This window comes from Globicephala melas, chromosome 9, assembly GCF_963455315.2.
Source record: "Globicephala melas chromosome 9, mGloMel1.2, whole genome shotgun sequence".
NCBI classification, from domain to species: domain Eukaryota; kingdom Metazoa; phylum Chordata; class Mammalia; order Artiodactyla; family Delphinidae; genus Globicephala; species Globicephala melas.
Genome location: NC_083322.1, coordinates 595,566 through 620,685, shown reverse-complemented (window position 1 = coordinate 620,685; position 25,120 = coordinate 595,566). Strand labels below are relative to the sequence as shown.

The 25,120-nt window shown below is 56.9% G+C and overlaps 1 protein-coding gene across 4 annotated transcripts in view; it reads right to left on the bottom strand.

Annotated features, from left to right (window-relative positions):
* PTPRN2 (protein tyrosine phosphatase receptor type N2) overlaps positions 1–25,120 on the bottom strand; it is a 689,065-nt gene that overhangs the window by 498,453 nt on the left and 165,492 nt on the right. For all 4 annotated transcript variants that reach the window (XM_060305028.1, XM_030854362.2, XM_060305029.1 and 1 more), the window contains one exon: positions 10,719–10,832. In XM_060305028.1, coding sequence (XP_060161011.1) covers positions 10,719–10,832 — 114 coding nt within the window. The remainder of the gene's footprint in view (positions 1–10,718; positions 10,833–25,120) is intronic.

Genomic DNA, 25,120 nt, shown 5'->3' with positions numbered 1-25,120 from the left:
TGCACGGAACTCGCGGTCAACCCGCCAGGGGATGAGCCTCCCCTCAGCATCCTCTCCAGTCCCTCCCATCTCAATCCCTCCTCCTTCCTGCAGTTTAAAGCCTGACTTAAAGCCACCCGGTGTGCACTGTTCCTGCGGAGGTCAGGGCGTGGGGCGTGGAAGTGCACGGGGACCTGGAGGGAGGAGAGCTCGGGCCTCAAACCAGGGAAGGCTGCCGGAGGGAGGCTGTGGCCAGACAGACGCGGCCTGTGGGGCTCGGCAGCACCAGACACGCCGCCGCGTGGCCTAGAGCCGCCAGTTCTACGTCTGCCGGGCCGACTGCGGCCGGAGCGAGGGCTGCGCTCAGTCACCACACGCAGTCGGACGCACCGCTCACCACAGAGAAGCAGCAGCCTGGGGTCCTCAGCCACCTGCTGGGCACCCCGGTCGGGCCACCTCTGGAAAGAGCACCGGGCGAGCTCGGCCCTGCAGGGAGCACAGGCTGGTCCCCCAGCTTCCCGCCCAGGCCACAGCCCCCTTCGCCAACACCCCCAGCACGGGCCCTCATGCCAAAAATTTAATAAGAAGGGAACAGACGACAGCGACGAAAGGAAACCAGGAGGCACGGGAACTTGGCAGGCGGGGAGCAGAAACTGCGGATTCCACCCGGAACCGAGCACAGACAGCAGCCGGCTCCACTTCACCCATCCCGGGCTCAGAGGGAGAGGCGGGGGCCGACCCCGGCCAGGGCTGTGTCCAGATGCCACCCACTACGCACCGTTTCCCCTTTGGAGGTTTATCGGATGAGCACGTGAGTACAGCTGGCTGACCGGCTGCACATCTCCCTGTGGCTGGTGACGTTCCCCTTGCCTCGGTCCCTGCAGCATCCAGGCCGCCACATGAAGGAGCCCCAGCACTGCAGGCGGGTGTCTTTGTGAGAACTCCAGTCCGTCGAGTGTGACCGGGGGTGGGGGGAAGCCCCCTCCGAGCTGCGTCGATACCTGTGCCTCCTGTTTGCCCGGATGTCAGTTCTCCTTCCTGTGCGCCCCCTTTCTGGTGTGAAAGTGGTTCCCCAGAAGTCCGGCCACTGCTTCTTCCCTCTCACGCTCGAGGTGCCCCCTTAACACGTTAGTAAACACGTGCATCAGCGACTGCAATGAACACACAGGCTCCACGGCTGCCATGACTTCAGATGCCACTGGCTCAGCGCAGCGTGTGGAGGCTGCTTCCCGCCCGCCCGGGTGGGCCTCACGCACGTTTGTGGTCCAGACCACACGCAACAGAGGGACCAGGGCCAGCTTCTGAATTGGGTGCTGATTTCTGTTTAATAACTTTTATAGTTTTTCAGGAACAAAACAAAGGAAAAGGTCAACTTTTCACGTGGTCCTCAGTGGGAAGGGGCATGAGTATGGGATTTGAAACCAAAAGATACCTCCAGCTGCTGGTGGTATCAGGATGTTACCCTCTCCTGTGGAAACCAAGTGATCAAGAGCTCTAACTGAAATAACGCGTTAACACGCTGTAAGTGGAGTGCCTCATTCCCACGCAGAGAGATGAGGGAGGAAAAGCCACGGAGGAGGACAGAAGCCACTCCACTGTCCCCACTGCTAACGTCTGTATTCGGGGACCCCCTGTGTCAGGCACCACGCAGGGTGGGAGGGGCAGGACGAGGAAGCAAACCCACCCACCCATGTGAACGCCACCGTCCAGACGTGCGGGCGACAAAAAGCACAAACCCGCCCCAGGTAAACGGGGCCTGTGACGACACAGTGTGGAGAAAAGTGCAGCAACGGAAAGAGTCTGGAAAGGGGCTCCGACCAGGCTGAGGTCGGGGGCCGCGCCCAGCGACGAGCGGACGTCGCCCTTCTCTCCGCTGTGTGGAGGGCCCATCTCACAGCCCGGGCCTCACCCTGCAGCCCTCGGAAGGAGCCCCCGGGTGCAGGGCGTGCAGCCCCCTGCCTCCTCGGGGAGATGCGGGCGCTCGCGCTGGCGGCTCCTCGGCCGCAAAGCTCGGACGCTGGGAATTCGCCCCACACGCTCTCCGGGGCGCACGGCACAGGCGCGTCCTCAGGGCAGCCTCACCACATCCCACTGGCGGGGGTATCCGTGGTCCTCTGCTGCTCCACTTTCAGTCCCTCCCACCTTCCGGCTCGTCTGCCTTCCACGGGCGAGTCTTCGGGTGCATCCCCCCCAGGCCCACACCCCAGGCCTGGCTTCCCCGGGCTCCGCCCCAGCTCCACAGGCCAGTTTCCAAAGCCTCGGTCAAAGTGCAGGCCTGTCCCGCAGAGGCCTTTCCCAGAGTCGGCATCCAGGGGCTCATGGGGTCAGGCGGGCAGCACAAGCTGCCGTTCCTCCCAGAAATACATTTTCCCAACGTCTGACCGTCAAAAGGATCTGTGTTCTACGTAGAAACCTGGGACGTTTCGGCAGCAAGCAATGGACGTCACTTTGAAGCACAGACACTGCCTCTGCAGCTATGAGGTGGGCTAAGGCAGAAGCTAACTTTCACAGAGACACGCGCTCGGCGACTGCCTGGGTGGATGGCTGGGGTGGGCGGGGCCACCAGTGGTGATGCACAGCGGTGACGTCGGCCGTGACCCGCTCAAGGAGAGGCTGTCAACCACACACCGAGGTCCCTCTCGTACCCACCCAGCCTTGAGGACAGAACACAGGTCTATACGCACAGGAGCTCCGTGTGCTCTCCTCCTCTACCGTCCCTGTCCTGAAACCGTCAACTTCATCTCTGAACTTGCGTTTTGCAAGCACGTCGGGCGAGACGGTGGGGGTGCATGCTGTCGGAGGGGCACCCAGTCCGCGTGCCTGCCGCCCTTCCTGGCCCGCTCACACATCGACTCGGAGACGCCCTCAACTCAGATCCCAGGGGGCCCCCGGAGACGAGCTTGCCTCTGCCCAGGACTCACTTCACACACAGAAAGCAAGCAGCAGTGTTCCGAGAAACACAGACAAGGGGGGCCCCGTCGCATCCTTTCTGGTTCCCGCCACTTCCCCGAATTCCCAGCCATCTATGCTGAATGATGACAGGGAAGGAGAGGGGATGGTAGGGGGGCCAGAGTTCCTCTCCCTCGGTCCTACGTATCCATGGGGGAGCCGAAGGCGGGCTTGGTGGGATGTGTCCGCGTCGAGAAGTGAAACAGAGCAGCGTCTCCGCCGTCTAACATGGACAGCATGTATGCACGTTCGAGCCATGAAATAGGAGTTGGATAATTCTGGTGATTTTGCGTGAGCATTAAATGCTCTTATACTTGCATTTAAAACCAGAATTGCACGATATAAAGACAAATGGTAAAAGTCCGTGCTAATAATTTCTTAATTTTTCTTGACTTAGAATGACGTGGAACAGCAAATAAAAACACCAGAATAGGTGGAGGGACACTGCAGAGGGAAGGTCTGATGCCTTAGTTTCTGCTCTTCCCCAGCACTGGGCCTGCGGTTACGGAGCCGGCGCAGGCGGAGCATGCGCAGACGTCAGCTCCTGCTCAGGGCGGCTTTTAGGCTCCCCGCCGCGATGCTCTACGGCCCCACCTTCCTTTTTCGATCTGCTTGTGTTAATTTGCGCCCAACTGTAAAAAGCTGAACAAATGTATGTATTCAGAATCCCAAGCAGTTAACCACAGTACCCAATTCTGATTTATCATTTTAGCTCCTGAGATAGAATGCTCTAGAGTCATAACTGACCCACAGAATGGTCACACCGAGCCAGCAGTCCATCCCGCTGAGGACGTGCAGTCTTCCTCCCCGGCCGCCCAGCTCACGCCGGCTTGAGCTGCGAGAGTCCATGTGGAAGGGAAGGCTCTCCACAACTCAGTGTGGGTGACAAAGGGCTTCACCATTTCCTGAGCATTTAGTGAACGGCACCCCCCGCATCACCTGGGACTGGAACAGTCCTATGAGACGGTATAACTGTATTTCATCCACGCTAAGAAGTTTTGATCTTGAGACAGACCATCATTTCAGTATTGCTAAGAAAAAGCCAAAATGTTGCCGGTTAAATGACGGCGTGCTCTTGATGTAAGATGCACCCCTGATTTCAGGGGTGTTAAGATGTGAACACAAAGTGCGTCTGAGAAACGATGGAACACCATGCAGTGGCTGTGGGGTGGAGTCGTGCTGCACGCATGCCTCCCCGGGGCTCAGCCTCTGACACTGGCAGGCCGGCAGCTCTCAGCTGGGGCCTTGTCTGCTCCGTTCCCGAAGCCACGGGGAACGGCCTCTGCCTAAGTCACCACCCCGAGCCTCCTCCTGGGCAGAGCGTATCCCAGGGCCCTGGCCCTCCTTGGGCACAGAGGCCGAGCCCCGCGGCCCCATGGGGTCACCTCTGAAGGTTGTGCCCAGCTCCAGACCCAGAGCTCCTCTGGGCTCCGCTCCGCACCTCCTGCGCGGCATCGCCCTTGCGTCCCCCCTCTGCCCAACCAGGCTCCCGTCACCTGCACAGGTGTTATGCCCTGAGCACTCTCCAGGGACCTGACCACAGTGAACCTCGGTTTCAGCGTCTGGTTCCAGGGCGCCCGACCAAAGGCGTGTGGTGCTGCCCACACTCCACAGGTAGGGAAACGGAAACCAGGAGAGCTTGGGTACTGTTACAACGTGTGTGCCGAGCTGATGTGGCCCGCTTGGAGCACAGCTGGAGCTGATGCTTCCTTCTGACTCCAAACCCACCCCCTTTTCTCTCTACAGCGGTTCTTAGAGTGTGGCCTGAGGGTCTCCATGGGTCCCTGAGGCTCTAAGGTGGGCATTAGGTCAAAATTATTTTCATAAAATACTAAGGCACTATTTACCCTTTTCATTTTATTTTCTCTTACACTGGAATTTTCCAGAGGCTATGTGGGTGGAAATTGCCTAGAATGAGTGCAGAAGCAGATAAGAGTACCCAACTGTTTTCTCTTAAGGCAAACGTTAAAGAAATATGCAAAAAATTAAAACAAAACAAAAACATAACACTTAACACATTTAAAAAAATGTTTTGGAAGACAGAGTTACCATGGTTATTATGTAACAAGTTTATTATGACTATTTTTATTTTAAACGGAATTAAAACACAGCTTTTAAAAATTTTCTCAATTTTAAGTTTCTAAGACAGTAAATGCAGATAGCACTAAACCCACAAAAATGCAGAAGCTCTTTGGGGTCTTCAATAATTTTTAATAGTATGAAGGGTTCCTGAGATCAGAATTTTGAGAACTACTGTTCTACACTCTGCTGTTGGGAGTTCTAACCCCAATTCTGCACCAGCTAAGTGACACTGGGAACAACCTTTGTGCCTCTGTTGTTGTTTTTTAATGTACTAAATAAAAAGGTGCATTCCTCTTACAGCAAAAAGAAAGCATGGGTGGAATACTGAAATTATAACTATTTAAAATTATACTCTTCTATACTATACTGAGTATTGCTATTCTCTGTTATTCTATGAAAATTATAACAAAATATATATTTACTGTATAGGGTTAAAATGATGTCAAACGTGCAATCTGAAAATCCTAAAACATTCAGATAAAAAATTTAAGACACACAATTTGACAGCCGTCAGAATGGGAGAAAATATTTGCAAACGAATCAACGGACAAAGGATTAATCTCCAAAATATATAAACAGCTCATGCAGCTGAATATTAAAGAAACAAACAACCCAATCCAAAAATGGCCAGAAGACGTAAACAGACATTTCTCCAAAGAAGACATACAGATGGCCAACAAACACATGAAAGGATATTCAACATCACTAATCATTAGAGAAATGCAAATCAAAACTACAGTGAGGTATCACCTCACACCAGTCAGAATGGGCATCATCAGAAAATCTACAAACAAATGCTGGAGAGGGTGTGGAGAAAAGGGAACCCTCTTGCACTGTCGGTGGGAATGTAAATTGACACAGCCACTGTGGAGAACAGTATGGAGGTTCCTTAAAAAATTAAAAATAGAACTACCATATGACCCAGCAATCCCACTACTGGACATATACCCTGAGAAAACCATAATTCAAAAAGAGTCATGTACCACAATGTTCATTGCAGCACTATTTACAATAGTCAGGTCACGGAAGCAACCTAAATGCCCATCGACAGACGAGTGGATAAAGAAGCTGTGGTACATACACACAATGGAATATTACTCAGCCATAAAAAGGAAAAAATTGAGTCATTTGTTGAGACGTGGATGGATCTAGAGACTGTCATACAGAGTGCAGCAAGTCAGAAAGAGAAAAACAAATATCGTATATTAACGCGTACATGTGGAACTAGAAAAATGGTACAGATGAACCGGTTTGCAGGGCAGAAGTTGAGACACAGATGCAGAGAACAAACATATGGACACCACGGGGGGAAAGCCGCGGGGGGGAGGGGATGGTGGTGTGATGAACTGGGAGATTGGGATTGACACGTATACACTGATGTGTATAAAACTGATGACTAATAAGAACCTGCTGTATAAAAAAATAAAATTTAAAAAAACAACCAACTTAACTTTCTTTGGGTTATTTGTATGGAAATATGTTAATATAAATGTTTCAGACGTTACATGAAATTCCTAAAAATCTTAAAAAGAAAAAAAAAATTAATACGCGAGAGAACAACGTGTCCACCTATGGAACACTGCTGCCTGCAGGAGACAAGGATAGTGAATAAAAGTGAACATATTCTGCTCCTTGACGTATGTATTTACATTGAAGAAGCCAGTTGCACGATGAAACCCCATTTCCCCTTCCTTCTTCAAGGGGAAGGCCCTGCAAGCTGCCGTCTGTCACTGAGACCGGACCCTCATCTCTGAGGAGTGGCCGCGACGAGGCCGAGCGATAGCAACACGCAGCCGACTCTGCCGTGGACGCGGCTGCCGAGGCTGCGAGATGGCAGGGAGGTTGCGTCCTGTGATTTTCCACACGAGAGGGTGAAAACATGGGTCCCAGGCGTCAGACTCTCCAGTTGGATGATGATTTCCCCTGAGATCCCTCATTACGCCCCATAACATCTGCAGACCTGACCTCCAGAAACTGACCCTCACACCCAAGGACGATGGGCAGTTTGGAGGGGAGCCTACCTGTAAGGCCTGGGGCCGCCACCTCCAGCACGCTGGCCAGCGGGGGCCGAGGCAGAGGAGTCCCGGAATCAGCCGCCCGCGGAGGGGGAGTGGAGCGCGGAGAACTGCAGCATTAGGCAGCAGAGGGGCCCAGGGAGAAGCACAGAATCATGTCCAGAAGGTACTAGAACAAGCAGTTTAGGAGAGCACAAATGTCCCCATGATGCTTCTTTTCAACCTAGCCTATAAAACCTTATTTCACGCCTACACCTCCGGGCTTACTATGGCAAGTCCTCCACTGCCGCTAAGACAGCAGGAAATGCAACCTGCTGCCAGGTACAAAGTAACAGAGCGCAACGCCACGGGCCTGTCCAGCCACTCGGACGCGCCCTCTAGTGGCCCAGCAGCAAAGAGCCACCAGCAGCAGAAGTCAAAACACCATCCCCAACCAGGACCCCAGGCCCAAAAGAACTCCTCCAGCTGCTGTGCGAGGCACCACAGGGCTCCCGAGACACCGAGTGCAGCCTGCTCAGGACTGGCCGGGGGAATCAGCTTAAAAATAGGGTGTTCGCGGGAGGGACCAGGTGTTCCGGGGAGGGGCTGAGTCGGGCTCAGGAAGGACAGGAATGCGGCTCCAGGCCCCGAATGTCCTTCCTGCCTGTCCCCTCGCATCGTGATCACAGGGGACCTCCAGACTGGCTCCCATAGGGCACAGCCGTGCTCGTCGGTCAGTGAGCGGACCTGTGGTATCATCATCATCCTCACCACTGTTCTAAGGAAAGAACTAGAACATATCCTCATCCCTTGGAAAATGGCTGTTTTTCTGGCCTTTGAACTGATGCACAGAGCTAACCAACTTAGCAGAAACTCTGCAATAATTCCACTGGAAAAAAAATAGGTGGGTATGACCTGTGTGATAGCTCCATAAATTGGAAACAGGGTATCAAATAAATAATATTTAACACTTGGAAATACTTAACGTTTATAAAAGGGTTTAAAATATTTTACTTGATTTCAGCGTTTGACCTTCACAACAGCCCTGTTTGATCATCCACATTTACCAGACGAAGAAACTGCCCCTCAAAGAGGTTTAGTAACTCCACTCCCCTCCATACCCGCTGCCGGGAGACAGGCAGGCAGTGAATCACAAAACTAAACGTGCTCTCACCAAACGACCCGGCAATCACAGTCCTTGGTATTTACCCAAAGGAGCCGAAAACTCATGTCCACACAACCCTGCACACAGACGTTTATAGCAGCTTATTAATAACTGCCAACACTTGGAAGCAACAAAGATGTCTTCCAGTAGGTCAACTGATAAATAAATCGGTCACTCAGCAATGGAATATTATTCGGCACTAAAAAGAAACAAGCTGTCAAGCCATGAAAAGTCATGGAAGAAACGTCAAAGCATTTTACTAAGTGAAAGAAGCCAATCTGGAAAGGGGACATACTGTATGGGCCCAACTACATGACATTCTGGAAAAGGCAGTTAAAAGATGAGTGGTTGCCAAGGACTGGCGGGAAGGGAGGGGTGAGCAGGTGGGGCACGGAAGCTTTGGAGGGCAGTGAAACTACTCTATGCTGCCCTGCTGACCCTGCACCTCTCTGCGCATCTCAACCCGCATCTGGACGGCAGTCCCAGCAGGCCCAGAGGGTGAGGCGTGGCCACAGAGAGAGTGCAAAGCACATGAAAGAACTGCATGATGTTGCCAATTTGTAGCAAAAGAAACACATGTGGGGATGGATCTTCAGGATGTGAGGTCAAGGCGGAAGGAACAGAAATTGGACCAGGCAGAGTTTACTGACCTGGGGCCCTAGGCACAGATTCTCCAGCCAACGGCTCCAGCAGTCTCCACCGCTGGTTGACATAAACAGGGACACAAGGTCCCTACTGAAGTGAAGTGGAAACACCAGAACTCCCTTTTTACGTGACAGAGGCATGTGCCCAAAGGCTTCGAGAGAGCAGCACAATCGACCTGCCCATGACCCCAGGAGGGTCCAGAGAGCACGAGAAATAAGTTCATGGGTCCCAGCGTCCTCGAAGGGCTCACAGAGATGCCCTCGTGTGTCAGGAACACACTGGGAGTTGCTTCCATTCATCTGGGAGCCCTGAGTGCACCAGGATGATGGCGCCTTGGGGAGGCAGGGGCCAAGTGGGGGCACCTAAGTGCCAAAGCGAAGGGGACGTGGTCACCACAGAGCAAGTGGCCCACGAGGCCTGGGGCATTGGTTAGCTGCTGCCAGTGTTCCTAGAGCTGGACGAGATGGGCCTTCCACCAGCATCCAGGGACCTGCACCAGCAGGAAAGCTCTACATCTACTGAATCGCCAACATAGTCACAGCCCCTCCACCATTTCCACACTTGGAACCTCCATGTCACAGACCAGAGCCCCTTGAAGGGTGGGTGGGAGCAGGCCCCCTGGAGGAAAGACTCTGCTACACGAGCCAGACACTCATCCTGTTCATCTCGCCCTCAGCCTCCAGCAGGGGCCTGCAGCCTTCTACCGGGGCAGCTGTGCGCTGAGGAAAAGGACGTCAGCACACTCTTCCGTGACCGCTGGACACCGGCTCTCAACTGACAGTAACACCAGAAGACCCAAAACATCACCAAGGCCCGCCAGGCACAGAGGGGCTTATGGGGCAGGTGAGCAAACCCATGCTGTGGTTACTCCCCGGCTCCGGAATGCACGTACTCAGCGGCTACCAGAATCCCCACCCTGTTCCCTGACCTGCGGAGCGAGGGTATCACACGGGAAAGGCACTCAAAGCACCTCCACTTAAGGCCACCACACGCCGCAGTTTCCACTTACAACATCATAGACCAAAAGCAACACCCCACTCCTGGAGTGGGTGAAGCAGGGTGAGGACTCCCCACGCCCGTCCGCGGATGGCGGCGGGTCCCATGAAGGGACCCGCATGGGGCCGACCGCCACCGCCGCTGCCGCCACGTGTCTTCTCTGTCGGAGCGAGTGGCACAGCCCACGGCACCTGCTCCCCCGCCCGCGGGAGCAGTCATCAGAGGAAGCCCGCTCTCACGGGCCAGGCCAGCCACAGCGCCACGTGTCAGCGCTCCAGCCCTCGGCGCCGTCCGGGGCTCTGGGACCCTGATCGCCTTTCCTCTCACGGGCCTCATGCAGGGGACACCGGTACACTGAGGACACTGTGGGCAGGAGGCAGCCACGGTCCCACGTGCCCAGGGGAGATGCCTGCGCTCGGAGGGTCCACGGCAGACCCGATGCTGCAGGAGCCCGGGAAGGCCGCGGCAGGTGAATCACGGCGCAGACCCTCAGGGTTCATCCTCTGCAGAAAACGTCTCTCCCTGGGGAGGCTGCGCCTGGCCTGCTCCCGGGCCTCATTCAAGACTGCACACTTGCCCGTGGTCCACGAGCAGCCGGGCGGCTGGGCTGGGACACTAGGAACGGGGCTCCGGCGGTGCGGCCGTTTTGCAGCGACACACACGGCCACACCCCCACCCTCACTGACCGGCAGCGCCAGCCACGGCTGCCGGGACCACCTCGAACCCAGGAGGGACCCAGGCCGCCTGCCCCCGCCCATCGCACACTGGCTGGCTCGGCCCTTTTCTAACTCCTCACCACCTAAGAGGCCAAGGGCTTTTAAGAAGAAGCAACACGTCTTCCAAGCACCTGGCGCCGTAGCGGCCGCTGGCCCAGCAGCGGGGCGCGGACTGGGCCCCGGCCTGCGTACCTGTGCGGGAGAGCGCCCTCAGGGTGGCTGTCAGGTGCTGCAGGACCCCTGGCGACACTTCGTAGCGGTGCACGTCTACGGCTGGAAGCTCCTGACACCGTCCAAACGCTCCATCTGCAACAAAGGGAGGCAGGTCGGGTAAGAGAGGAGACAGACAGACGGCCAGGAAGCCCTGGCCACGGCCGGTGGCGAGGCTCCGAGGGGCTGCCAGGATCAGAAGCACCTGCAAAGTGACAGTGTTTTAGGTGAGAAGCAGAGCTTCGTGGAAACCACAGATGCAAAGGCTGAGCCCGGCGTGGTCTGGGTGTTTAGTCTACTTTCCAGCCCTCCCTGCCCAGCCCCCGCCTTTTGGTCATTTGCCAGCAGAGACTTTCACACTTTCCATGTGAAGCTTTGCTTCTGCCTGTCCAGTGACCAAATGGTCAATAGTCTTCAGGCCCGTCTTCCAGATGAGAAACAGGACGCCTAGGAACCTAAGTGCCCGGCTGCAGGAGGCGCTGGTGGCGGGGCCACGGAGCCCTGGCAGGGCTGGCTTCCAGGGGGCCTCCTCAGAACGCGGTGAAGAACGGGGGCTCCAGGAACAGTGAGATATTAATGGGGACCCATTATCCTGCTCTGTCCTATTTGTCTGAAATGACAGACTCTGCTCATCAACGTCTTTTCAAACCGCACCTTCTAATTAATTTAGACCCTAATTAGTCTTTATTCAGCGAATTGTTCACTTTGAGACAAGCTTCCTATGGGGGTTCAAACATTCAAATCACCGCCTTGGGTACAAAAGGCTAATTCAGGACCCAGGGCCTCGCCCAGGGCTGGGCGCAGGGGGAAAGCGCTTCCATTGTTCACTGCCTTTCAAATGCAACCAGTTTAATTAGCAGAAGCGCTTTGCCCAGCGCCAGGCTGATTGCTGCTCGCAGTCCATAGTCCACGTGTGCTTAAGGCGGACGCCGCGCGTGAGCAGCGGAGAGTCATCGTAAGTGTCCTCTCACAAGCACCTCCCGGATTTCCGTGGGCCTCTGCAAAGCCCAGAGAATCCGGGAGGCGACCTGCCGGGCTGCTGGGCTGCTGGGAGCAGGCAGACAGCGGCCACGTGAGAAGTTCAACCTTCAGCTTCTGCCCCTGCTCGGTGAGCGCCGCTGAAATTAACCCAACTGCCACCAGTGATCCGGGGACAGTTGTCTCGGACGGAGGGTCTCCTCCCCACTGCCACCCCCCAGCAGGACGGACGGTCTGCTCGGCTGGAACACAGACGATAAGTGTCCCTGTTCTCTGATTCCGTTTCATGCAAAGAACTGCATGCCAGTGGGCGGTGTGCTTGGGGTGTGGGGCAAGGAAAGAGTGAGAAGCCCCAGAATACACCGGAACTTTCATGTCCCTCTTCAAGTGGAAACATCTTGAAACCAGGGAAGGAGCATTAAAACGGTCCAACCCAACGTTTTAGATGAGAAAACCGAGGCTGGGGTGTAGGGAGGGATCAGTAGCTGAGCTGAGTGGCAGGCAGAGAAGTCAGGTCCGTATCAGCAACCAGCTAAGCGCCTGCGGGTAGCCCCGCTTCCGGGGACGTGTCTGAGAGCCCCTCCCGCAGGAGACACCCCACCACTCAGGCTGTCACAGAGGAGAATACGGGCAAAGACATTGCCTCGCTGTTTTGGAGTGTTCCAGGTAAATTCTCTCCCTTCTCAAGTGTGACGGCTTCATTCTTTCAATCTGGTTTGTGGTGTACACGTTGTAAATATATTCTAAGAAAAATATTCATCAGATTTTCTTGAAACCTTTCTTTTAAACATATATTTAGACTATAGATAACGTGATACATAATATTGTTTGTGCTTTTAGAATCAGTGTTAGCTAATCATTTAATTGTTTGGATCGTCTGAAAGCTAACCCTGGGCGCTCTTCACCCCTAGACTCCAGCCACACTGGTGAGGCAGCGACACTGTCCCCAAGAGCTTCTTTTAGTTAATAAACTTTGTTTTTCAGAGCAGTGTTGGGTTCACAGCAAAATTAAGAGGAAGGTACACAGGTTCCCCATAATCCTCCTCCTCCCCATTACCAACGTTCCCATCAAATGGCGCATGTGTTACGGCTGACGAACCTACATTGACACACCATCAGCATACGGGTGCGGAACCCATAGTTCATGTTAGGGTTCACTCTTGGCGCTGTACTTCTACGGGCTTGAACAAACGTACACTGACGTGTACCCACTATCACAGTGTCATACAGAGTATTCTCACTGCCCTAGCATCCCCTGTGCCCCACCTGTTCATCCCTCCCTCCTCCCTGACGCCAGCAAGCAGTGATGTTTTTCACTGTCTCCATAAATTTGCCTTGTCCAGCATGTCATATGGCTGGAACCATACAGAACACAGCCTGCTCAGACGGGCTTCCTTCACTCAGTCACATTCATTTCAGGTTCCTCCATGTCTTTCTGAGGCTCAACAGCCCTTTCTTACTAACACTGAACACTATTCCACTACCTGGACGCACCACCGCTTAGTTACCCATTCACCTACCCAAGGACATCTTGGTTGCTTCCAGGTTTGGGCGGCTATGGATAAAGCTGCTATAAACATCCGTATGCAGGTTTTTGTGTGGACATGTTTTCAGCTCCTCCGGGTAAATGCCAAGGAGCACAGCTGCCGGATCCTATGGTAAGAGTCTGCCTAGTTTTGTAATTGACCACCGAGCTTTCGTCCCCACCAGAAGGGAGGGTCCCTGTTGCTCCTCGCCAGCGTCTGGTGTCAGCGTCTGGATCTTGGCTGTTCTAGTAGGTGTGCTGTGCTCATTACTGTCTTACCCAATGCATTTTTCGATAATGTCGTTCATCTTTACCACCATATTTAAAGGCCACCAAGGTATAAGTGTACGCACATGTGTGCTATGTACTGTGTGTCTACATATGTGTGTGTGTTTTCACACCTGCAAATGTGTGTAGATGTGTGTTGTGTATATGTATGTGAATGTGTGTACATGTACTGTGTACGTATGTGTCTACCTCCATGTGTGTATGGGCGTATACGTGTCTACCGTGTACGTACATCTTTATGTGTATGTGTGTGCACTGGTGTCCACATGTATGTATGTGCGTATAGATACACACAGCCTCTAACACTTGTTTAACTGCCAAACTCACCACAAGAACAAGGAAGCTGCTCTTCCAACCTCTAAACTCACCCCAGAAACAGATGTTTCTAATACCTCTGTCCCAGAAACCTGGTTCCCTCACTTATTCCTCAACAAACAACTTCATTACTTTTTTCTCTGCTTCCGCTGGAGGACGGCGTACACTCTCGTCGGCACACCTCTGAGCATGTCCGGTCCCGTGTCCACAGCGAATCTGTGAGGCCCCTTCCCTCTCCAATGAGTGGACTCGTCCCCATGCACGCTGCTCTGTGCTGCCCCTTGACCCCCGGACACGGCCCTGCTCTAACGTCCCGCTGGACCAACAGGCAGCACAGCCGTGGGACGTGCACTCGGGGCAAAGACGGACAACAGCGGCTCCACTCTCAGGGGCTTCCAGCTCACAGGGCAGACGGCCCCACAGCGCTAAGCACACGCAAATTATTCACCTCTAACTGTGACGTGGGCCACAGTGGACAGGCTACGAGGACAGCAGGAAGGAGGCGCAGCAGCCCCGTGCCACAGGCAGAGGCCCCAGAGAAGCGGCACCTAAGGAATGGCTGGCCCGCGCAGGGCTGGCGAGGACCTGCAGGCTGGGGAGCTGGAGCTGCAGAGGGAGGGAGGCGCCTGGTCACTGGGGCTCCGGGACCAAGAGTGACAGAGCTCCAGGCTGGAGCGAGCTGCGCAGGTCAGGCAGACACAAGGGCATGGGGAGGGCTCGGCCTTCCTCCGGGAGCTGCAGGAGCTGCCAGGGCCTTGCAGGCAGGGGCCGCTTTCTGCCAGGAGCCACGGGGCTGAAGGGGGCTGCTCGTGCAGAGGGGGTGGCTCAGCGAGGGCGGTGGAGATGGAAGAACTAGCCAGACCCGTAGGCTTTTCGGAGGTGAGCCCGCAGGACACCGATGCTGCCCAGCTACAGGACGGCCCCACCCCCGTGTCTGTGTCCCACAGAGGCTCTGGGCTCAAGGGGGTATTCTGAGAGGCGGCTCATAGAACGTGTGTCTCTCCAAAGTAGTGACAAAGCCCTCTTGAGGCTGGCTGGCAGAGGCGAGGAAACAGCGGCGGCCTCCTGATGGCCACTGGCCCCAAGCACTGCCCACGGGCCTCCAGGGGAGGGAGACTGCATCCCTCCAGGGGGAAGTCACCCCCCAGACCTCTGTGGGAGGTGACCACAGCAACCACAGATGCAGGCACGGACTTGGACTTCCCAAACTTGGGGAACTGGGCGGAATTCTGAAGCTGTCCCCACGTCCCCCATTTATTCTGCAGAGCAGAAGACGGATCCCCACTGCCTCTGGGGACCAGAGATTGGATGGGTCTAAAGATAGGAATGGAAGGGATGTTTGAGGCCCTGAGAAAGCAGATGGCCATCTCCCAGCCAACCAAGCACCACACACCAGAAGTTCTGGGAGCAAAAGCTCTGTTTAGAGACACTCTGATTGTCAGTCACCTAGAACTGGGAGGCTGATTTCTTCCGCTGTGAAGGGAAAACATTAACAAGTTTTTGGTTGGATTTTTGGAAGAATGTGAAAAAACTGCTTGTTTATCTTGTCTGTTCATCTGTTTTAACCAGCTCCCCTCAGAGCACTATCTCTACAGGCAAACGGCACTTTCACTCATAACCATCACTATCCCCTCAACACCGACGCAGGCCCGTCTCAAGGCCTCCTCCTGGACCAGCTTTCCAGATCACTTCCCCCTGAGAATGTGGGACTGCGTGTCGCCAGCCTCACCACCACATGCGTGTGCACACACATGCACTCACATCTCCATGTCGACAAGACCCCCCCTCACCCCCCAACCCTTGGGCACCAACATACGTCTCTGGTCCAGGAGTGCCCGAGCTCCTAGGAGGCAGGCGTCACAGCTCCCGCCCCTTCAACCTCCCAAGCGTCTGACACTGCGCTCTGCAGCCACTGTGGATTAAATAAATGTCTGTGTCTGACTAACTGGTGACCTTGCGTTTGCCTGGAATGAAACAGAGACGCCCAGAGAAATGTGTAACACCACCAGCTAGACCCGCACATAGATTTAGAAGTCTTCAACTCCCAGCGGATGACCTGGCTGGATTAGGGACCCGAATCACTGAGGCAAACCAGGGCTCACAGTGGGGACAGCAAACGAGGAGCACGTGTCCCCATATCTTCTCAGCCAACACTGCACCTCCTCCCGTCTCATACTCAGGCTCAGGTGCTGCCACCCCCCCCCCGCCCTGAGCACATCCACTTCCCAGCCTCACACATGGAGAAGGCGGGCCTAGTGCACCTCTGCTTGGGGGAGGGACACGTGGAGACGCTGAGCCTTCACCCTCAAGATGCCATGGCTTTCAGGGACTGCTGCGTGCTGGGTGTCTCAGAGAACGACCCAGAACCATCAGGTCAGGCCAGCGGGCAGCCATGGGCTGGAACAAGTCGGTTTAGGCTCCCCCTGAGACACCTGTTTTTGCTACGTGTCCCTTCAGTGATGTGCCTCGGGCTGGCGTTAAAGGAGCTTCTAAGAAAAAAGCCTATGGAACCTAATCGTGCACCTGCTGAGAACAGTCACCCCCGGTTTCACGGCCATCTTTATCCTGAGACCATGGGAGGACCCCCCGCCCAGACCCCAGCGCTGGGATGGACTGCCTTCCACCTTCCAGGACCCTCTCCGCCTGGGCCCGGCAGGAGACCAACCTTTCTCAGTTGTGCAGGCTTTGGTACTGTTCATTTCAGTGAAGTAAATATTTTCTTTGCTCCCATAACATTCCATCCTCTTTCCTCCTTTTCTAAGGTCTTTGCCTGTTTTTGTTTGTTATATGTCTTTTTTTACATTTCTTCATTATCTCTTTGGGAAGAGATCGTAGGACGGGGGATTAATAAAGACAATGTGATCACCTAACCTCGGCTCTCAAAGTGGGCTAATTAGCTGAGGGCACGTTTACAAATTATTGCAACGCACACAACTGCTCAGTAATTGTGTGAATAGTTTATGCGCGTACATAACACACGTGTGTAAACGTATTATCTTGGTTCCCTGGAAACCTCAAGATCAATGTTCTTGATTTTGCAGCAAGAAGAGATTAGGCAGCAGAGGCGCCACAATGATAAAGTCCTTGGAAATGAGGGTGCACCAGAGGCGGCTGTACAGTAATCATGGGGCCGGTGAGAGACACAGTATGAGTCACCTGCGTCAGAATCCCTTCCCTCACAGGCAAGAGGCCACGAGCCTGCGAGGCAGCAGCCTCGCCCCTTGCCACAACCGCAGGCGATCACACGCTGTGGCATCATGCAGTCCTCAAAACACTGTGTACAGTAGGCACCAAACTCATGTTCGTGCCCCTCGTGAGGGGACCAGCCGTGGGATGAGAGTAACAACAGGAATCTGTCCACAGCAGCCCATGCAAGGCAGGCGGGCACAGCAGGCGAGGCCACGGGGCCTCCGGCGGCACCTTCAGGGGACCCGGCCCACGCCCGGCCCGCGGGCCACGCCCGCTGCTCCACGCAGAGCTGCCCGTCACACTTGGTAAGACGGCCTGCTTGTCCCCTCTCCCAGCGGGAAGGTGGCAGGAAGGACAAGGCGGCAACAGTGACCCCTCGCGGCTCCGCCCCGCATGCAGCGCCGGGTCCTCGGCAGCCTCGGCCGCAGCTCTGCCGCTCAGGCTGTGGACGCCCCCGCCGGACCGCGCCAGCCACTGCGACTAGGGAGGCAGGCCAGCAAGACACACACAGGCTCGCACACACGCAAGCTGACACGCTCACGACTGCACACGAGCACGTGCGTGCACAACGCACACACCGCCACACGTGTGCACAGTCGCACAAGCTTCGCGCACTCTCGCCGTGCACACGCAGAAGAGCAGCTGGGAGCCTTCCCACGCCGACCCTGTGCCGACCCTCAGCGCACTGGGCGCACCGACCCGGCCTCGTCCCTGCGGAGCCCTCCCCAGAGCGGGGCGCACGCGCACGAGCCTCACCTTCCCCGCGCTCGCGGCTCCACCTCGGCCAGCCTGGGGCCTCGGACCCCGGGCTACACGGACGTGGGCGCACCTCACTGTGCGGGGCCCTGCGGGAGACCCTGTGGGTGCTCAGAGCGCAGGCTCAGCCTGACGGGCCGAGGGCACCTGTGCCCTCCCCTCTGGATTGGAGGCGCCCCTCATGCCCGGCGGGACAGCTGCCACCACAGAGGAAGTGCCAAGCACAGGCCACACCAAGGGCCCCACTGCAGAGGCATCCCTGCCCCTCAGCACCAAGCCCGCGGCCCGTTAATCAGGCCTCAGGCACGCACACACCCCTCGCCCCCGGAGAAGCAAAGCCAGGGTCTGCAGTCCCGCGTCTGCAGAGTCCACGAGCAGGCAGTCTCCCCGACTATCGACAGCCACCTGCACCGGGCTCGCAGGCCAGCCCGGGAAGCCCCAGGCTCCAGTGTCCTGACGTTCCAGCCTGGAGCACCCTTTCATTCTCTCCTGATTCCCCCTCTGGGACGCCTCAGAACCCCAGGCTTTTCCCCACCCACCCCTCCAGGTGGAAGCTGCCCTACCGTGCTGCCCAGGGCTCCCTTGATCGCACAGGACCTCTTACGCTATCGTCGCATAGGAAGGAACCCACTGCTCCCTCAGAGCCCCAGGGGTGCAGCAGCAAGAAAAAAGCCCTCCCCAGACATTTCTGGAGAAGAGAAAAGTAACAGCAGCCCGGAACCACTGCCCTGTTGAAAAGAATTCTCCGGAGAAGAGAAAACTCTTTTCTTGGAGTTGATAGAATACCCTCCACATACACTCGTGCAGCGAAGCCGTAAAATTGTTTCTGTTCTCGGGGAACGCGGTTCCAGGCTCCTGAGACGGGGCAGCGCGCGCACAGCACGGCCGGGCCGCGGCCCCCGGGCTCAGGAGGCGGTGACACCCCACCACCCCTTCTGTAAATGTCCGTGGTCCACCTCCCCACCCTGCAAAGTGGAACGAGGTCCGGGAAGGTAAACTTGGTACTGAGCCCCAGGCCAAGGGGCCGTGCTGGGGGTCAGGGCACAGCCAAGCAGAGGTCAGGCCCGCCCACGTGGGGAGAGTGTGAAGACGGCAAAGAACAGAGCCTGCTCCCGTCCAAGCGCGTTCCTGAGCATTTTACTTGTAATAACTCGTCGAGTCCCAGACATACTCCCAGGAACGTGCTGCACATGGGCCCCATCAGCCCACTTCACACAGAGGGTCGGGAGTCACCCAAAGTTACAGCCCCAGCTCCCACCGTAATGCCTGCGGGTCCAGCCAGGATCCTCCAAATGGCCTCCCTGCACTGTCTGGCATCAGCAGAGCACAAGCCTCCTTTCAGAACGTGATCCCAGTTTTTGACATAGAAAACGTGGTCGTCATAGTTACACTGCAGTGATGGAGTGTCTTGTTCTCTAAAATCCCTGTGGTCCCGTGTATGTCAGCTCTCAAAATAAGAGTGAACGTTTATGGACGGTTACGGAGTGCCAGGCCCCATTCTTGACACACTCAACCCGGTTAATCCTATGACAGTCCTCAGTGGTCTAAGCTATCACGGTCCCCTTTCTCTGTCGGGAAAACTAGGGCCCAGAGAGGTTGAGCGACTTGCCGCAGGTCACACAGGAAGTGGCAGGCTGGCTCCAGCGTCCATGCTCTTTACTACCGTCACGCCAGCTCTCTCGTGTGGCTGCGACGAGAAGCACGCAGCCGGGGCATGGGGAGCAGGGCCAGCTGCTCCAGGTTCAGGCAGCTCAAGGACCCTCGCCATTGTGACTGCCCGAGCCCACATCCAGGACGGAAGGAGAAAGGGGGCTGGCCAGCACGTGGCTCCCGTAGCCAGTGGGCACCAGCGACAGCTCTCTGTGGACTCCGCACCTCGGCCAAGTCGCCCCCGCGGCCACAGGAAGCGTCCATGGCCTTCTGGAGGTCGTTCCCCACCCCTGTGCGCGGCCATCCTGGAAGCGGCGCCTCCCACCCACTGGGCTCAGGTGAGCGAGGGCAGCTCCACCGTGGTGACCGCCGAGACGCGGGGTTACTGAGGCAGCTGGGGCTCCCCCGATTGAAAAGGGACCCACAGACCGGTGCTGCCTCCAGACCTGCGGTCAGCCCTGCCACGCCGCCACTCCCAGCTCAGCTCAGGGCTGAGGGCTGGATGAGGCCAGGACGTCCTCACTGCTCAGCTGCTTCCGTGTTTCCCAAGGAAACAAAATCAAAGGCAAAGCATCCGATAGTCGCCGTGACTCATGGACGTGCTCAGCGTCTGACAGATCGGAGAACTCGACGGAACCCGGACCTTAAGAAACTAACAACCTAGGTAAAGTATCAAGACAGATACGATTTTCCTTCAGGAAGCAAACAGTCCACACAGCTAGTCCCCGTGCAGCGTTGCTGGGAAGGTACAGAGGTGCGGCCGCTGTGGAAAGTACGGAAGTCCCTCAAAACCTTAAATGTAGAATTAGGGCATGGCTCAGCAGGCCCGCTTCTGAGGGCTCCCGGGACACACACGGGGAGGCGGAGGCCTGGGGAGAGCCCCCAGCCAGCCAGGAAACACTCCTCCGGCTTCACTTGGGCCCCTCCTCCCAGCGGGACCCTGGGGTGAGAGACGCCTGGCGGCTGCTGACCCACACACCCGCAGGTGTGAACTGTACAGCCTCGTGCTGAGGCAACCAGGGCCCATCAGAACCAGCTTCCAGGACCCACGGGGATCCCATTAAACAAAACCAAAGCTACCTTTTGGGGACCCCGGGGGGCATCGCACTTTTCCGGGGTAAACAGCCTCAGGAACGCACTTGGGGAGGTGGGAGAGGGCAGAGCCTGCAGCCTGGTGGGCGCCACGGGCCGGCGGGGGCCCTGCTGCCCATCCCCCCGGGGTTGCCCCCGCACAGCCGGACCCCGACGTGGAAGGCCGTCCGCGTGACCTGGAGGCCTTCCTCAGCGGTGGTTTAGGCTCCGGCCGCGCAGAGAGCCAAGGAGAGGGCGCACAGGCCCCCCCAAACGCCGGGAGCCTCCTCCGCTGACCCTGCCGCCGGCTCCGCGCGGTGCTTCCCTTAGAACAGCCCGGCCGATCACCGACAGCCAAGGCGGGGCCGGGTCTGTGCAAGGCCGCCACCCACACCCGGCTGCAGCTAAACTCCTCAGGGACTTCCGACCCCCGAGACCGAAGTGTTTGGGGCGCCGGCACAGAAAGCTCTGGGTCTCCAGAGCCAGCGGTGGGAGCTGGCATCTGGGATCCTGAGCACAGCACTGACCGTCAAAGGCGAATCACACCTGCGCCTCCAAAGCTCAGCCCTTCCTGCAAAGAAAACCCGACTCAGCATCACGGGGACGGCTTCCAGCTGCTGGAACCGGACCGTCTAGGCGGGGCAGCAGCAGATCCCCAGTGCAGGTGCTAACCTCTCTGAGCCGCTTCCTCCGTCCTCCTGGCTTCTGCTCTCTTCCCACCACGGCCAGACCCCGGCCTGGCCACCCGCCCGAGGCTCGCGCCCCAGCGCCTGGGTCTCTGCGCCTCAGCCCGCAGACCACACCCCGGGATTCTGGAATACACGGGGTTTTTTAACCAGAGCTGAAGAGAGCAGCAGCGTGTATTGTGTTCAGGCCCTTTCGTCCTACAGACCGAAAGGCTGAAGTCCTGCGGGGCCGGGTGACCTGCCCGGGTCGCCGCCGCCCTTGCCCCCCGCTCACCACCAGGACACGCGCCGCCTGCAGCCACCCTCACCCTTGGCCCTGGTCTGATGCTTCGGCGCCCACGGTTTTCCGTCAACCAGTGACAACAGAGTAAAATTTAAAGTCTGGGTGGAAAGACAACACACCACTCTGGGCTAAGTCCTAAGAAGATCCTGGTCGGACGGCTTCCACACTGCTGAGCACGACGTTGAAGCTGCAGTTCATGCTCGCTGCAGGCCTGAAGGACTGCGTCTGCCTCATACCCGAGTTCTACTAAAGGGCGAGGAGACAACAGCAGGAAACAGGCTCCAGTCCCAGCTTTGCCGCCAGCCTGCTGTGCAACCCCGGGCATGCGACTTCCCTTCTCTGTGCCTCAGTTCCTAAAACACAGCAGCTGAATTAGATATTTTCCAAGATCCATTCTGGTTTGAACGCTCTGGGCTTGCGTGAAAGCCCGTGGGGCACCAGGAGCCTCTGCACTGCAGGTGCTCTGAGACCAGGAACTGCCCACCTTCACCCCTTCCGAGAGTGGCAGCCAGCCCCCGCCAGCACCGGCTCCTCCCTGCACTGGGCCCGTCTGTCCACTTGTGTCTGAACAGAGAACTGAACAGAGGCGGCCGCCACAGCCAGAGACCTGCGTGGTGCTGCCCTCGAGTAGCCGGGGGCCTCGGCCCGAGAGCACCCGGCGGGCGGAGGTTCACTCCAGTCCCCAAAGCACCAGGCTTTGCAGAGCTGCTCAGCCACGCTCAAGATCCAGTGTCCACCACCTGGACGCCACGGGGACTGCTGTGCACACAGGCGGCCCGAGGGGACGGAATCCAGAGGACCCTAGGCGGAGAGGAGTGCCGCGCCTGTGGCCCCTGAGACCGTGGAGAAGGAGCCGGCTTCCGACGGGGGCGAGCTCGGCCCCTCGGCCGCTGACCCGCTTCCAGGACCCAGCACTGACCAGCCTCCAGGCGTCTCATTCTCAGAACTGAGGTCACAGCCATTGAGCCTTACGTCCAACCTTTTTTATGGTGGAGAATTCTTTCACACACATACACCCATGCCAGATGTCTTTGTGGCTCTGCCTCTGTGGCAGTTCAATAAATTATTAAAATCCCCACTGTTGGGATACAGACAGCTAATGTAAAAGATGGTCATTTTGAGCACACGGACAACAAAGCCGGTTGGACTGCAGAATTGTGGATAAAACCCTCCCTGGACTCTGAGTCACTCGTCCCTCTTTGTTTCACCTCATATGTGAACGTTTATATTTCTTAGAAAACCGCATACAGCCTATTGTTCCCCCTTTTCTCCCACAGGCCAGGGACTCCAGGCAAGTGTAAGAGTCAGTGCAGCAGCCTGACTGCCGAGGGCAGCACGGCCGCTTCCCTCTGCTCCTCGGCTAGGATTTCCCATTTCAACTCCAAATTCATCCGACTCACGCTACAGCTCTTTGCTGCTTCCTTACTTTTGTTGCTACTGTCGTCAGAGGAAAGCAGAACATAATTAAAAATCATGATGGTAAACTCCCAACTGAAAGGCGCCCAGAACTCTAGCGTAAACCCAGTGCTGGCCTGCAACACAGGCCCAAGGCACGCCTCTGAGTAAGTGAATGAGAGGCCTGTCTCAACGCGCACCAGCCTCGCAGACGTGGAGATGGAGCCTCACGTCTTCTCTAGGAGTCAGATATGTGGACAAGCGATGACATCATAAAAAGCTAAAGCACACCTTCTAATAGCCAAGTTGTCTTCGCATTTTCTGTGGGGAAGTTAGATGCACTGTCGCGGGGAGAGAATGTTCACGCAGACCAACCAAAACGCACCATGGTCACCCTCGAAATCGCTGCTGGGAAGCAGGAAGTGCCTTCGGAAGCACAGCCTGGAGGAGCCCAGAGGGCTGTGTGACTTTCACCCTATGCTCAGCCTCTCTGGTCGTCAGGGGCTTGGGGTTTGAATTTTGTTGGTTTGTTTCTGAAAATAACAGAGAGGAACCAAATGATCTGAACCTCTCTTCCAATTCTACAATCCCACGTTCTTGTACAAACAACCAGGAAATAAAAGCCAAGATTCAAGGGCAGAGGAGAGTGGAGTGGACGCGGGGCTTGTGTGCAGGAAGACAGCTCCCAGACGCTGGCAGGGTCTCAACTACACTAAGGGGCATTTACTGGAAGAAAGACAATTAAAAGATGAAGAAGCAGGGCTTCCCTGGTGGTGCAGTGGTTGGGAGTCTGCCTGCCGATGCAGGGGACACAGGTTCGTGCCCCGGTCCAGGAAGATCCCACATACCGCGGAGCGGCTGGGCCCGTGAGCCATGGCCGCTGAGCCTGCGCGTCCGGAGCCTGTGCTCCGCAACGGGAGAGGCCACAACAGTGAGAGGCCCGCGTACCGCAAAAAAAAAAAAAAAGATGAAGAAGCAAACACCAAACCACTGACTGCGCCCGATTTGCAGGCCTCAGCTGCAAGCTCTTGGGTGGGGTGTCCCTGCCCACAGGCGAGGGCCGGCCTGGGCTGACACACCGGCCAGGCTTTTTTGCTGCCGTCTGTCCTGAGCGCACAGACAAGCAGCAGGAAGCAAGGTGGTTTATCTGAGGCAGCTAATCTCCCATCAGCAGCTCTCTGCTCCAGCCCGTTGCCAGGGAACCAGGCTGCCTCTCTTATCAGCCCGGAACGTTCCACTGACTATTCAGAGAAGAACAGAAAGGCCTTGCGCTTAGGGCTGTGAGCAGCACCGAATGAAAACGGCACATTATGCGGGATACGGGGACGGAATCTGCAGCCCTCGTCTTATCTGGACGGTGACAGTTACTCAAAAACAGCCACCCATCACTTGCCTCTGCACCCACTCCTGTCCCACCTACTGAAGAGGGTCTTGCCCACCTTCCAGAGGGAGGGAGGGGAGGGAAGAGGAGGGAGGAGGAGGAAGGAGGAGGGAGGGGAGGGATGGGGAGGGAGGGGAGGGAGGGGGAGGAGGGAGGGGGAGGAGGGAGGGGGAGGAGGGAGGGGAGGGAGGGGGAGGGAGGGGGACGGAGGGGAGGAGGGAGGGGAGGGAGGGGAGGAGGGAGGGGGAGGAGGGAGGGGAGGAAGGGGAGGGAGGGGAGGGAGGCGAGGGGGAGGGGAGGGAGGGAGGGAGGGGGAGGAAGGGAGGGAGGGGGAGGGGAGAGGGAGGAAGGGACTTGTCCATACCCAGGTTTATCGTAAGGATCCCTCACCTCTCCCCCTCCCTCTCTCTCTCCCCTAACCCCTCTTCCTCCCCCCTCCCCACTTCCCTGCCCCCTCCACTCTCACAGACAGAGGCAGCTCCTCAGAACGGAAGGTCCTGCATGCTGAGTCACCCACATATATGCCCTCCAGCCCAGGGCCACCCAGCCGAGCCACTCACAGCCCCGAGTCTGGGAAGCCCAGAGGGCCTGCCCCTGGCTCCAGCCTCAGGAGGATGCCCCAGCCAAGGTCAAGCCCACCGAGACCCTCTCCCCGCCTTGTTCCCAGCTCTGTCCTCAAGCTGGTGGAAGGAGGACCACGTGGCCAGGGAGGCACACTGGGGAGGGTGGCTCTGTGGCCACCAGCCTTCCCCTCAGGGGGGTCCAGGAGGCGCAGACCCCAGGCCAGAGCCTCGCCTCAGGGGCCTGCCCTCTGGCCCGCCGGGAGCCCAGCTCTCCTGGGATGGCGATGCACGTGTGGGCGTGCCT